At 59.7% G+C, this 14,769-nt stretch overlaps 1 protein-coding gene across 1 annotated transcript; it reads left to right on the top strand.

The window, feature by feature from the left end:
- The first annotated feature begins 27 nt into the window (after positions 1 to 27).
- Positions 28 to 4,599, top strand: LSM7 (LSM7 homolog, U6 small nuclear RNA and mRNA degradation associated). The gene is made up of 4 exons (XM_079703870.1): positions 28 to 70; positions 191 to 281; positions 2,835 to 2,906; positions 4,346 to 4,599. The coding sequence occupies exons 1-4, from the start codon at positions 65 to 67 to the stop codon at positions 4,486 to 4,488; spliced, it is 312 nt and encodes a 103-aa protein (XP_079559996.1). The 5' UTR covers positions 28 to 64; the 3' UTR covers positions 4,489 to 4,599.
- The last annotated feature ends 10,170 nt before the right edge of the window (positions 4,600 to 14,769 follow it).

Raw genomic sequence — 14,769 nt, forward strand, 5'->3', positions numbered from 1 at the left:
CGCGCGGGGCAGGGTACAACGGGCGCGGCGGCGGCTCCTGCGCACAGCGACGCGGCCGGGCAAGATGGCGGTGAGCGCGCGGCGCGGCTGGTGGGGTTGGCGCCGCTGTCGGGGTTGGATGGGCTGGCGGGGCTGGCGGGGCGGAGTCCGGCCGCGCTCCCCGCCTCACAGAGCTCTGTTTCCCCTGCAGGACAAAGAGAAGAAAAAGAAGGAGAGCATCTTGGACCTGTCCAAGTACATCGACAAGACGATCCGAGTGAAGTTCCAGGGAGGCCGAGAAGGTGAGGCCCCTCCTCCCGCCCCCTCCACGGTCCACGAGGAGTAACGGGCGGCGGTACCGATAACGGATGCCTGGGCTGCGCTTTAAGCGCTAGGCTTGGACGACTCGTGCTGGCCTGACGGCGCCGGCAGGTAGGAGTGGTTATGCGCCTTTTGCAGGTGGGGAAACTGAGGCACGCAAAGGGTCCCCAACCTCACCGGAAGCTACAGTGGCTGGGATTCACGGCTCTGCTTCCTGTGGGTCCTGCCTCACTCAGGCGACTGTCCCAGCTCCTCACGGGTCGTCCTGCACCTGAGGGTTTCTCAGGCTCGGCGCTGCTCACGTTGGGGCCGCATTTTTCTCCGTTGGGGGCCGTCCTGCTCCCACCCACTCGGTGCCAGGAGCCGCCTAGTCGTGACGTCCCAGACATGGCCTAGTGTCCCCTGGGCGGCAGAATTGCCCCAGTTGCGAACCACGGCCCTATGGTCAGTTTCCACCAAGCTGCCTTAAGGGTTTGTTTAAAACAAATCTCGTCTCCTTGTTCACGGTTGTTCCAGGGTAACGGGATGAACGTTTTATACCTGAGTACTGCAGGGAGCTCTCGACTGCTCTGGGAAGCTTTCCCTGACCCCCACGCCTCCACCCCAGTTCAGGCCCCTGTTGTTATAAGTTGTTATAAGTTCCTGGTAGCACCTGTCACAGTTTGCGGCTTTATGTTGTTATTGTGAGGCTTTAACTCTGAATTTGCTGTCTGATTTGTCTGATGCGAAGACGGCAGGAATGATGCTGCAGGGTTATGCGGGGAGCGCTGCCCATGGCACAGCCCCAGCTCACTGGTTGTGGGACTTTGGGCAAGTTGCTACCCTCTCTGAGCCTCAGTCTCCTCATTTGTCAGAGGTTATTAACTCCACCTACTTCAGTAGTGGCACTGAGATTAAAGTTTAAAGCAGGTAACGTGTTTTTCTTTTTTTTTAATTAAATTTATTTATTTATTTGTTTATTTTTTGGCGGCATTGGGTCTTCGTTGCTGCGCACGGGCTTTCTCTAGCTGCAGGGGCTGCTCTTCGTTGCGGTGCGTGGGCTTCTCATCGCGGTGGCTTCTCGTTGTGGAGCACGGGCTCTAGGCGCGCTGGCTTCAGTAGTTGTGGCACGAGGGCTCATTAGTTATGGCTCGTGGGCTCTTGAGCACAGGCTCAGTAGCTGTGCCACACAGGCTTAGTTGCTCCGTGGCATGTGGCATCTTCCCAGACCAGGGCTCAAACCCATGTCCCCTGCATTGGCAGGTGGACTCTCAACCACTGCGCCACCAGGGAAGCCCCCGAGGATCGGAATCTTAACAAACACTTGGCACCGTGTTGGCTCTGGGATGTATGAAGAGATGGGGCTCTTGCTTCTCAAGGCGCTAGTGTTCGTTTTCTACGCTTAAACAACATACGTTTTTATCTCACAGCGCCTGTGGTTCCAGACTCTGGGTGCCTCAGGCTCAGGTCTCTGACGAGGTTTCAGTAAAGGAGTGTGTCTGAGAGCCTGTCATCTCAGGCCCAGGGTCCTCTTCCAAGCCTGGGGTCCCCATTTTCTGCCAAGAGTTGGCCAGGGACCCCCTGGGCTCCTAGAGGCTGCTCACCGCCCCTGCCGCAGACTCTGTCCACAGCACTGCACTTCACGTCTTCAAGACCAACAGGAAAATCTCATTTTTGAAATTTCTTTTTTCAGAAAGGGCCCATCCCTTTAACGGCTCACCTATCAGGTCAGGCCTGCCCAGCATAGCCTCTCTTTAGATGCACTGAAAGTCCACCGACTCATGGACGTTAATGAGATCCATGAAGCAGTGTGTCTGTCGCAGCCTGAGTGCAGACTGACGTCCCATCGTGGGTCCCGTCCCACACTGTTGGGGGGGTGAACGCTGGCTCTGAGCATCCTGCCCGCCTGCTGCACCCCCGTCCTGGTGAGGAGGGCAGACCTGCGGGTGCAGGCTCGCTGCCCGGCTGGGGCCAAGTGCCTGGATGTGTTACTGGATTTGTCACTCTCCGTAACCCCGTTAGGTGGGTGCCTTCACAGTCTTTGTTCTGCAGGGGAGGGTGAGCAGGAGAGGAAGAGGGCCAGGGCGTCGCCCTCAGGCAGGGCTGGTGGACCTGTTCTTTAGGACACCACACAGGAAATATTTGCAGCTGTGCCGGCCAGACGGTCTCTTGTCGCGGCTATTCCACTCTGCCATTGCAGCAGGAAAGCAGCCACAGGCGACATTTCACAAATGAGCATGGCCAGGTGCCAGTTAAACTGTTTACAAAACAGGCGCAGGCGGATTTTGCTGACTGTATCGTGGTGGCGATGGTTTTGGGGTCCGCTGTCACTGCTCCCTGTCTGGGAGCCCTTCCCTTGCTTTCCCCATGGTCTCCCATCTGTCCTGTCCCTGGAGAGGCTGCTCCCACACCTGCATCCGGCTGGGGAGACCCCTCACCGGCGGGGGCACCCCAATCTCACGTGCTGACACCCGGGCACAGCTCGCATCTGCCCAGGATGACCGTTGATTTTAATGCCTGTCTGTCTCTCTTCTCTTCTCGGTGGTTCTGACAAGCCAGTGGAATCCTGAAAGGGTTTGACCCGCTGCTCAATCTCGTGCTGGATGGCACCATCGAGTACATGAGAGGTGAGTGCAGCCCGTGGGGCTCGGAGGCGTCCTCGCTGGGCCCTCCTTACTGTTTGTTCCAAAGCTGCTCCGCTGCCACCCAACGGCTGTGTGAACGTGGTGCCTTGTGGATCACGTGGCTGACACATGTGTTGGATCTCCCGCTGTCCCGGCGAGGCTCAGTAGACCATCGTCTCAAGACTTGGTCTGAGGTGGAAGTGGAGTATTTTCCGGATCCACTCCTCACCAGCACTGAGCACCCGCTGGGGCTGAGGCTTGCCCAGCAGGGCTGGAAAGATGCTGCGCCCGCCGTGAGAAAGCCGGCTGCCCTGCGGCTCGTCCTGCCCCCTTATCTCCTGCTGTCCCTGTGTGTTAACCCCCGGCTGCTGACAGAGGGCCTGTTCCCCCAGGTCCCCAGGCCCTTCGCATGGTGGTCAGGCCAACCCTTGCCCATCAGCCAGGAAATTCTCCAGCTCAGCCTGACCGTAGCATGAAGGGGACCGCAAGGCCTAGGAGAGAAGGGGTGTCTTTTCTGGGGACTGTCGATGTTGAGACACACGTTAGTCTGGTGAAGAGTTAATGGAGCTGCACAGAAGTGTCAAAGGGCCCCCAGAGAGAGGCCCTCTTTGTGGGGGAGCGACCCCGTGGGGCCTCTTGCTCTGCCCTCGTCTTCCCTCTTCCCACTGAGTCTGCCCAGAGTCTCCCCCGCTGGGATCCTGGCCTGGCCTCCTTGGGCGGATGACTTTCTGGAAAAGGACAGCCTCACCTCGTGGGGCTGTAGGGAAAACCAAGGGAGCTGGGGTGTGCCTTGCGCTTAGACGGGGCCCGGGCGGAGCAGCCCTGGAGGCATGGCTGCTGTTCCTGCGTCAGAGGCTGCTCCCACCTGGGCCCTGGCTCACTCCTTGGCTGAGTCTGCGCCCTGTTCTCACCCCCAGAACAGCCCTGGGACAGACGCCCTGACGCATGCACACGGTTCCGGGAGGGGAGGGGCAGGCTTGGACAGCTCTCATCCTGCGGGGTCTGGGAGTGGGGAGCTGCACCCCAAGTCGGGCCTCCCCAGCCCGCCATCGTGCAGTAACAGTAATGGAGGCCTCGCCGCCGTGACCTCAGGAGAGCTTTCCTCGGCGTGCTGTCACTTCCCCAGGCCCCTCACCCCACTGTGAACAGCCCGTTGGCACGGGGGTGAATGGTGGCCCCGCAGGGCTTCCAAGATTCTGCAGATGGGGTTTTTCTCTGCCGCCCATCTGAGAACTCGGTCTCCGCCGTCCCCTGGGCTGTGTCCTCATTGTAGAAGGAGGACAGGCTGCACGCGGCTGTTTCCAGAGCTCTTCCTGAGCCTCGTGGTCCGTCTCGGGGAGAGGCTGCCAGCTGGCTTGGGAGTGGGGCCCTTGGCCTGTCCTCCCCACCCCTCTGGGCCTCTGAGCCCGCGCCGCCTCACTGCCGCCCCTCTTCTTCCGCAGACCCTGATGACCAGTACAAGCTCACAGAGGACACCCGGCAGCTGGGCCTGGTGGTGTGCAGGGGCACCTCCGTGGTGCTCATCTGCCCGCAGGACGGCATGGAGGCCATCCCCAACCCCTTCATCCAGCAGCAAGACGCCTAGCGGCTGGGGCCGCCCCTCCTCCAGGACTCGGGCCACCCGTAGGAACGGAACTTTCCTTTTTGTATAGCTTATGTTTTTGTTTTCTTTATAAAATTGCAAACCTCAAGTGTCCAGGAGCCCTGGACTCTGGCTTTCAGCCTTGGTGTTCTGACAAGACCTGGGCCCCAGGGATGCGGTCCATCCAGCAGAGTTTGTGCGCCGTCTGGGGTCCAGGCCCAGGGCTGGGGGGCTCGGAGGTGACTGAGCGTGCACACTCCAGGTGAGGGCATGGGACGTGGAGGCCGGAGCCTTTGCAGAGCCCCCCCTGGGGCCACAGCCCATGCAGACCCCCCAGCCAGCCTTCTCAGCGGCAGGCCCTGTCACTTCAGTGCCTCTGTACGCCGGCCCGAGTGGTTCCCCCAAAGCCAGGTCCTTCTTTGTCACATCCCCGCACAGCCGTGACCTCACAAAGAACAAACTGGATGGAGCCTTGCTGTCCGCCCGGTCCCACGACCTCCTAGCCCAACCTGCTTCCCGCCTCAGCTCAGAGGAAGCGCCCACCCCTGCCCCTCAGCTGGCGACTCCAGGGGCCATGGTCATGAATGTCCCCATGCCCGTCCTCAGGAAGCAGGGCTTTCTCCTGGCCCCATTTCCTAAACCCAGTGTCCTCATTAGGACCCTACCTCCGTGGCACCCTCTGCTGAGAGCAGGCTTGTGTGTGCTATTTGTCACTCAGGAGCGCTGTGCATGTGAGGACGAGTGGGGCCAGGAGTGAGTGGGAGTTGTCCTGGCTGGAACTGTAGACCAGGGCCCCTCTGCCAACAGCTGGCGACACACAGGAACCCACTGCACAAGGGGACCCGGCTGGATGGCCCCCACGCTACCTGTCCATCGTTGCCACCAGATAAACTGAAAGCAGCTGGCTTATCGCGGGGATCTGAGCTCTGCTGTGGCCCTGCTGCCGGGGATTAGTCGTGGGGCCGCATAGCCAAGCCCCGCGCTCATCCCTCCCGCCCCACTTCCCTGCCAGCTGGCGGCCCTGCCTCATCCCGCTCCCTCATCAGGGGCCTCAGCCCCAGCAGCTGGGCAGCGGGGGGGGCCTGGGCTAGCTGGGGCCACAGCCCCAGGGGAGGCTGTGACAGAGAACTTGGGCGCACCCAAACTGCCAACGTCCAACCCGATGCATCCTGCTCTTGGGGGCAATTCCCGTGCCCATTCAACAGCCGGGGGACCGCGATTCCGGCAGGGGGGACACACGGTGGAGGGACCGAGAACCTGGGCACCGGCGCCTCTGTTCTCTCCACACACCCAGCCTGCCCTATCTGAGGCTGAGACACAAAGGCTGAGACCCAGATCTCGGGGTCAGAAGGCCCAGGGGTCCGGACCCCGGGGTAGGGTGAGGTGGGGTGAGGGAGCAGTGAGGCCTGGAGGCTAATAAGACCTCGTTAGAGCCCCGGGGCAGCCAGGGGCCAGGACAGAAGGACAAGGACACCTGGCTTTCCAGCTCCCAGCTTAGGTTGCACAGAAAGCAAGGCTTGTCCCGGGAGCCTCTCTGCTCCATCATTACAGCCCTCAAAGGCTTCAGACCACTCTCCACCCACCCCTCACCTCCCAGCCGATGAGCGCAAAAGTTCTCTGTGACCACAAAGTCTGGGGCCCCAATCTCCTTCCACCACTTGCTGTGTGGCTGAGAGTAAGTGTCCCAACCTCTCTGAGGTCCCATTCCTTCTCTCTTAAGCTCAGGAAAAGTCATCCAGTATCCACTGTGTGGCCGGGCACTGGGCTGCTGTTGGACGGGGTGTTGGTTAAGAGCACAAATCTTTGTGTTCAAGTCTGAGGCTGAGAACAAGATGCTCCGGGGGCCCAAGAGAGGGAGACCCTGACCTCCTGGGGGCTCAGGCAGAACTCCCCAGAAAGGGGGTTAAGATGAGCTTGTTCCACTGAACCGTATCCACCCTAGAGAATCACTATGACCTCATTTGTAAAAGACCGTAAATAACCTAGCTGTCCATCACTGGGGGATCTGCTGGAGAAACTCGGGTTCCTCCGGCCAAATATCAATACAAAGCAACTTTTCACAGAGAGGTAGATAGATCTCTTTGTGCAGCCACTAATTCCCTGCAGCTTCCCTCACAGGAGGGGGAGTCTGTTTCTCCACCCCTTGGAATCTGGGGACTTGGTTTAATGGTAAGAATACGGCAGGAGTGACGTTGTGGCATTCAGAGCTTAGTTTGCCAAGAAGCCCTGCGGCTCCTACCTTTGTTCTCTTGGAACAAAGGCTTGTGTACAGAGGCGGCCATGTGTACACCTTCTGGTTCACTCAGCCCCCCACCCCAAACCCTTTCCTTATCCCCATTCACAGATGAGGAAGCTAAGGCCCAGAGAGGCTGAGCAACGTGTACTGGGTCCCACAGCCGGGATCCTAACCCAGGGGGTGGGCTGCCCCCACATCCCTCCTGTGCTCTGAAGGCTGTCTCGTGGGTGAGAAACTGAGACCCAAAGCTAGGTGGGTGGGAAGCAAACAGGGGAAGGAACCGCCTGCCCACCTGGCCCCAGGAGCTGGGAGGGAATAGCTTCCCCCGTTCTCACGACCAGGTCCGGTCCTGCCACCCACAGACCTGGGGAGCCCTCATCTCCACCCTGGAGCACCAGTGATGCCGCAGAGCCCTGCAGCCCCCCATGGCTGGCCAGTGAGGCAGGAGAGGAATCCAGTTCCGCCTGGACTCAGACGTGGACATGGATGTAAAAGGAAGAATCTTTTGTTGACTTTGCAAATGGGGTGGGGTGGAGGGGGAGGGGTCTTGGATCCCTGGAGCTGTTGGATTGCGACGCCCCGGGGGTCTGACCCTCCTGCTTCTCGCTTCCTCCCCAGCTCCAAGCCCACCTGCAGCCCTCACTGTCTTCAGGAATAGTGCCTGCCCCCATCCCTGCCCGGCCCCATCCATTCCATCAGACCGGGAGCTTCTTGGCTCTGATGTGCAATATGTGTAATAAATGTCCTCTGGTGAAAAGTGCATGTCTTTTCATGCTCTCTGCCTGTGTTCAGGGCCCAGGTCAGCTCCTTGACCCACCCCGTCCCTTCCCCAAGCCATGCTGACTGGAGCCTGCAGGGGTCAGGACTCACCCAGGAATGAAGAGCCCAGAGAGAAAACAACATCCCTGGCTGAGGGGGCTGACCAGGAGCCTGGGATCCAGGCGGATATGCCTTTGGGCCCCACCCTGTCACTAATTTCTGAGTTCCCTTCCCCACCTCTGCGCCCCCTCTGTCTCCCCCAAAGCACCAGATCCACACCCGCTGTGTGTCTTAGAGGAACTCCAAATTAATGTGCCCCAAGCTGATGCTCCCCCTTCCGCCTGCTGCCTCCCCAGCTTTCCTCATCCCAGGATCCATCCCCACAAGTCCCCCGCTTGCCCAGGCCCCAAACCTTGGGGTCACCCTTGACCCTCCCCCCTCATGCATCCCATCCATCAGCAAGTACTGACAACTCTACTTCAGAACCTATCCCGAAGCTTTTAAGGGACAAATAATACGAATCCAACCTCGGACATCAGAGGAGGAAGGAATATTCCCCACCTGTTATATGAGGGCAGTGTAAGCAAAATCTGTCAAAAACATTGCAGAAAAAACCACAGACCAATATCCCTCACGAATACAGATGCAAGGACCCCTCACAAAACATCACCAGATTGGATCCAAAGGATTGCACATTGTGACCACCAAGTGGTCATGGCCAGGAATGCAAGGTTGGTTTAACACTGGAAAATCTATCTATGTGATTCACCACATTGACAAAATAAAGGAGAAAAAAACCCATGACCATGTCGTAGCTGCAGAAGAGGCATCTGACAAAATTCGACACCCATTCAGGTTAAAATCGTGGCAACTAGAAATAGAAGGGAATTTCCTCAACCTGATAAAGGCCATCTGTGAAAAAACTGACAGCTAACGTCACCGTCAATGGTGAAAAAACGAATGCTTTCCCCCTAAGACCAGGAGCAAGGCAAGGACACCCACGGTCACCTTGGGCATTGTACTTGAGAGCCTGAACAGTGAGATAGGACAGGAAAACAAAATCAATGGTAAGTGTTGGGAAAGAAGAACTAAGATGGGCCCTATTTGCAAAATCTGAAGCTGCTTGCTGCTGCAAGGTTTACTTGCTGAATTACAATTACCTGCTGAAAATACTTGCTGTGATTCAGGCCCCAGCACCCCTCAGCTGGATCAAAATGGCACCTGCCCCAAGGGTGGAGCACTGTGGGGTCCCCGGGCTGAGGCCAGATTGGTCAATTTGTCAATTCAACCAAAAGAGAGCGGGGTTTTGGTAAGCTCCATGGGGTGCACGTAGGGAGGCCCTGAGGGTGCTGCTTCTCACAATCGTACCAGGGACCTACACTTACTTGGGACCCTGGGAGTTGCCGACTAGGGCCTGCCTTGCACAAGAGGCTAGTGTCAGTTCAAGGCCCCCACCTGACCACACAGAATGGCTGCAGAGGCCCCAACGCCACATCTGGGCAGCCCTGCGGGCTTTGCCCACACCGGGCCCTCTGCCGGCAGGCCTCTCCCACCCTCTGGGGCCCTCAGAGCTTGTCCTGTGATGTTTGCCTTGCAGTCTGGCTTTGGGTCCCTTTTTGTGGCGGGAGCCGCATTTGGGGACCAGCATCCCCATGCACAGCCCAGGAAAATGCTGACTCAGTAAATAACATCAGCTAACCAACCACTCAAGGCTGTTTACCGTGGATCGGGCAGACAGACTTGTGAATCATACAGGCCTGTGTCATCCTCCCAACAACCTCGAGGGACTGGTTGCTATGATTCCCACATTACAGATGAGGTTCCTGGGGCTCAGAGAGGTTAGGTCATTAGTCAAGGTCACCCTGAGGGGACCCGGCACAGCCCCAGGGGCCTGGAGCCCAAGGCCTCAATCCCTCTGCTCTCTGGCCTGCCAGAAATCCAGGACTCTGCTCCCGTTACAGAAGGAAAGCCACTTGTCCGAAGCCACACCTGAGGCTCCCAGGCCCTGTGACCCCTCCCTCCCTCCCCTGGCCCCGACCGCCAGGCCTGCACATCTCGCCAGAGAAGGAAGGAGAGAAGAGCTTTTAATTTTAGAAATAATTACTGCCGCCTAAGGGTTCCTGCTGGCTTTCCCAGGCATGAGGACGCAGGACGGGGAGAGCCATGGCCCCGCGACACTCCCACCCAGAGGGACACACGGGGGTTAGGGAAGTACCCTGGGCTGGCAGCCACCTCCAGGCCCCCTGCCCCTGCCACAGCTCCCCCATCTGGAGCCACCCTCTCCTCCCAGGGGTCTGTCTCCACGGCAACATCCCCATCACAGGTGGTCGTAACCTTGGCGACCAGGTACTGCTGCCCCACCACCTGGGAGGCTGGAACCCCTGGCCACATCCCCCTCGGCCCCCACGGCAGCATCCCACTGGGGATGCTGGGCCGGGAGAGGCCGGCCAGCCGCTGAGCCCACCTCCCTCCCCTTGCTAAATGCAACAGAACAGCAATGACAAGGTGTACATTCTAGCCGGTTGCTGAGGACCTACTATGTGCTCCTGGGCTCCCTCTTGGCACAGACAGCAGGTTGATGCTGACCATGGACAGAGAGAAGACAAGACAGTGGTTTCAGGCAGCGGTAGATGCTTCCCTACTCAGACCCCCAGAACCTCCACCTCTGGGGGCAAAACCTACAGCCCTCAATGTCACTGGACTATTGGTTCATTCAACCAGTACTTACTGGACGCCTACTGTGTCTGCTGGAGCTGCGGCCGAGAAGAAGGCAGGGCCCACGATAAACAGGATAAATCAGTAAATTACACAGTGTCTTAACTGGAGAGAGTGTCTAGGAGGCAGAGAGGGGACAGAAGGAGGCAAAGAGTGGAGCCATGAATCAGGAAGGGGTGAGCCAGGCTGATGGCTGGGGGCAGGCGCTGCAGGCAGAGGGGACAGCTGTTCAAAGGTCCTGAGGCGGGCAGTGTCCGAGACCTCATCCTGCCCTTCAGCCAGGCTTCCTTCCAGAGCAATGAATGCAAGCTGGGCAGAGCCACTGAGCACCCTGGTGTCCCCCTGTGGACACTGAGGACAATGATGTCCCCCTCCATCATTGAGTGGGGTCTCTGCAGCCCTAGAAGACGGTACTGTTTGGGTCCCCATTTTACAGATGTGGAAACTGAGGCTGCAGGGGAGTCTCCCACAGTTCCACAGGCAGGAAGTAGGTTCGAACCCTGACCACCGCATTGGTTACCCCCTTCTCCCTGCAGGACTCATCTCAAGCACCCTCTCCTTGGAAACGTGTCTCTGACCCCCAGCCTAGGTTGGGTACCGGGTATCATCTGCTGAGTTTTCCGCCACCCCCTTTTGTGATAATCTCACAAGTCTGCTCCCCCAGGCCCATGGCGAGCCCTCTCCCACCTGCCACGTCTCCTCCCTCCGGCCCAGCACTTGACCTGGTACACAGACCTACTGGCACACAGTAGGAAAGTGCTTGCTTTCCTAGAGCCCTGGGTGGCAGGTATCAGAGCCTCATTTTACAGAGGGAGACAGAAGCTCAGAGCTGGGAAGCAACTGCCCTGAGGTCACACAGCCTCTGCAGCAGTGACTCCTCTATGCGGGCGCTGGGCTGTCCGTGGGGATGGGGAACCACGAGGGAGGGGAGCCCACATCCTCCTCCTGGAACTCTGCTGGCCAGGAAAGGGATCTGCCCCCTTGTCCCATGGGGACCTGGACTACGGCCTCCTGGGATGCGGTTTCCGGGCCTCGGGCCAACACGACAGTCTGGGAACGGAGCCTGCTCGAATCACAGGTGGCTGAGCTGATGCCAGACCACCATGGAGGCAGCTGGGAGGGCGCAGTGGGCAGGGAAGGCTGGTGGGGGTGGGATCATGCGAGGTTACACGCCTAGCCCCCTGGGCAGCCAGGCCCACCTTGAGCCCCTCTCTTGGACAAATGGTATCTCTGAGCCTCGACTTGCTGATCTGTAAAATGGGAATAATAAGTGTCCGCCTGTAACCATGACCCTGCAGCAAGCACAAGAGGGCCCGTGGTGTTTAGGATGGAGCCCAGCATATAGTAAGTGCTCAGTAATCTCGCTAATTAATCCTGTATTAGCATGACGGTGGGGGGGGAGGGTGCCCCCATCCCATCCTCTGCCCCTGCACCTCCCACACTGCAGTAATGTCCTGCCTCTCACACTGGACTCCACAGGGTGAGCTCCCTAAACAGGGCCGATGCTGGGCAGGCTCTGTCCTGGGGGGACAGGACACTCCACTCTTGATTCCATTTCTGCCCTGGCTTGCACAATATCCCAACCTGGGAGTCAGGGTAGGGACACTTCACCCCAACTTTTAGTGATTCTAGGACATCTGCTCCAACAAGACGCCTTTCATCAGATGAGGCAGGCCTCCCTCCTAACTTGAGGTTGCCAAGCTTGGGGGCGCCCACGGCTCCCCACACCACCACAGTAAAAGTAAAAGGGTCATTCTTTCCACAAACATCCATTGAGCACAGCATTGAGCTGCAGCATAAATAAGCGATTACAAACTGGCCAACAAAGGATGCAGGGGAAGGCATTCCAGGCAGAGGGAACAGCGAAGGCCAAGGCCCTGAGACTGGCAGGAGCCTGGCACGTTTGAAAAGGGGCAGGGGGGCCTCACTGGGAAGGAGTGAGGCAGCCGGCGGGAGGAAGGCATGGGTAGGGAAGATCCAGAAACACACACCGAGTTTAGACATGAATCTGAGGGCAACAGGGAGCCGTAGTTGTTTCTAGAGGCCAGTGGTTAAGCATCCTCTGGGGCCCACGTGAGGAATGGGCCTGAAGCGCTGGCCGGATCGGAAGAGGCTGGGGCAGGTATCCAGGTGCCAGGTGGCGGAGGCCTGGAGTGGGGTCAGCGAGGAGAGGCCAGATTCCAGAGGGTCACAGATGGGGAGCCCTGCGTTCCCTGCACCGCAGCCTCTGCAGGCCCACCAAAGCCATGGCCACAGGGGTGGCCTTCACTCGCGCCACCGTCTCGGGTGCGCACCGAGCCGCAGGCGCTCCCGGGTCCTGGACGCCCTGCCCTTCCCCCGCCCGCCGCCCTGGCGCCAAGTCCCGGCACCTGCGCGCACGTGTCCTCGCGCCCCGCAGCCCGCACACCTGCCTGCGGTCGGGTCACCGCGCACCCCAGCCGACGGGCCGCGCGCACGTCCGAGCGCAGTCCCACGCGCCCCCGCACCGCGCGCCGTGGAGGACGATGGCGGGCACGCGCCGGCGGCGGCGCGCACGGTGCACCCGGGAGGTGGTGGCTGCTCTTGTCGGCTCCGGGCGGCCCCCGCGCCGCAGCCCGCGCCCTGTCCGCGGCGGAGCCGCCCAGGTGAGTGGCCGCGCCGGACCCCGAGACCCCGCTGCGCCTGCGCTCCGCAGCCCGCCCCCCCGAGCCCCCACCCTCGCCCGGGGACCACTCTCACTGAGCGCCCCTCCCGGGCTCATTGCTCCTCGCCAGGCCCCCAGCGCTCCCCTGGAAACTTTGGGGGGCCACTCCCCATGCTGGGGTCCCCCTGTTCCTCCCCTGGGGCGCCGAGGAGCAGGGAGGCAGGTGGGCTTCTCTCTGGGGCAGTGGGTACGCCTGGGGGGATGCACCCCCTTCCATGAGGGGAAGGAAGGGGGACTGGCTGGGTCTGGGGGTGGACGACGGTCAGGATGGTAGCGTCAGCCCCAAGCCTTCCTGCCCTCCCCTCCAGCGGGGTCTGGTCCAGCCTAGGGGGTGCTGAGCTGCCAGGAAGGAGAAGGAAGCGTTTGGGGTCCACACCAGGACTTGCTGCATCCCTGGGGCTGGGGACAGCTCAGCCCGGTGGGAGGGATTTGGGAGCACAGAGCCGAGCCCCCTGCACTGAGGGCCTGTGTCCAAGCAGCAGCAAGGATGGGGTCGGGGGAGCTTCTCTCCATCCCGTGAGGTTGGGCATGGGTGCCCCCAGGGCCTCTGGGGCCAAGCCTGGGAGGCCACTGAGCCCCATTCAACAAGTTGGGGGCGTGGGGGGCAGTACCTTATGCCTTGCTTGATCTGGGTGCAGGAAAGGACCCGGTCCTTATTTTTGAGACCGTCTTATGACTGGTTTTTTCAACATGCGCCCCAGGCACCGACAACACAGGCCCCCCGGCCCCCCAGCTCTGAGGAATCAGAACTTCTGGGGTTTGTGCCCCAGAACCTGCATTTTTAACAAGCAGTGCCTGGTGAATCCATGTTCGCACAGAGATGGTTGCTGGTGGGGGCATGGGAAGGGGGTGTCTGCTGCAGTATGGCAGCAGCAGAGGGACCATCTGGGGCTCGATGGGGGAACTTTCAGGGACAGCAGGGCTCTGAAACCTGGAGCAACCCAGGAGGGCTCCCTGGAGGAGGTGTGGAGGCTGGGAAGGCTATGGCGTGTGAGTGCCCAGAGGTGGAGGACACAGGGTCTCTGTGGATGAGACTTGTGGAAACCAGGTGCAGACAAGCAGGGAGAGATCTGGGTCCGTCGGGCTGCGGGCATACTGCCTTGCTCCATTCCCCACTGAGCTGGAGTGGCAGCCATCTGAGACAGGATCTGAGCTGGAAGACCCCGTGGGCCCACCCCATAGGCTTCCCCCGCAGATGCAGCTCCTCCGCTCTACCTGGATGGTGTGGGGAGATGGGAAGGGGATGCCCAACCATGGGACGAGGGCTCAGTAGGGCTAAAGCCAGCTGTCCTCAGCCTGCTTCTCTGTTCCCCGTCCCAGCTGGTGACTTCCGGCAAAGGACAGCCCCTCTCTAAGCTCCATTTTTGAGATGGACATCAACACGAGATGTAATAAATGGAGGTGCATTGCACCCCCAGCATGGGGCTGCCATGAGATAGATGCTCTGTGACCGTGGGGCAGCCATGATCATCCTCACTGGTACCCCAGCAGCTCTGCCTTGCACCTGCTCGGCCTCAGTGTGCTCATCTGTAGAATGGAGGTGGCTGCTCCTAGCCACCCCCGCATGATGCCTGGGATCCGAAGGTGCCTTGCTGAGTGGGAATTACAAAGCAGATCTTAGGCATCAACTTGATTTCTCTTCCCACAATGCTGTCATTCTTGGGCTCCCCTGAGTCACCACCTAGTCACCAGGTAGGGAGCCTCTTGGAGAACTCTCCAAGCAAAGCTTGTCCTGGGTGGGCCCGGGCGAGCCGCCCACCACCCCATGTCAATCCTGGGCCTCTTAAGAGGGCCGTCCATCCACCCTCCAGAAGGGTTCTGGGATTCAGTGGAAGGGAGCTGGCATCAAACCCGGGTTCAAATGTTGACTCTCAAGCTGAGTGCTGCCAGG

This window comes from Hyperoodon ampullatus, assembly GCF_949752795.1.
Source record: "Hyperoodon ampullatus genome assembly, chromosome: 4".
Lineage (NCBI taxonomy): Eukaryota > Metazoa > Chordata > Mammalia > Artiodactyla > Ziphiidae > Hyperoodon > Hyperoodon ampullatus.

Excerpts from the sequence above, each read along its gene's own strand:
- LSM7 (XM_079703870.1), top strand. Across the intron at positions 282-2,834 it reads GTTCCAGGGAGGCCGAGAAG|CCAGTGGAATCCTGAAAGGG; the intron begins GTGAGGCCCCTC and ends GGTTCTGACAAG. Across the intron at positions 2,907-4,345 it reads CACCATCGAGTACATGAGAG|ACCCTGATGACCAGTACAAG; the intron begins GTGAGTGCAGCC and ends CTTCTTCCGCAG.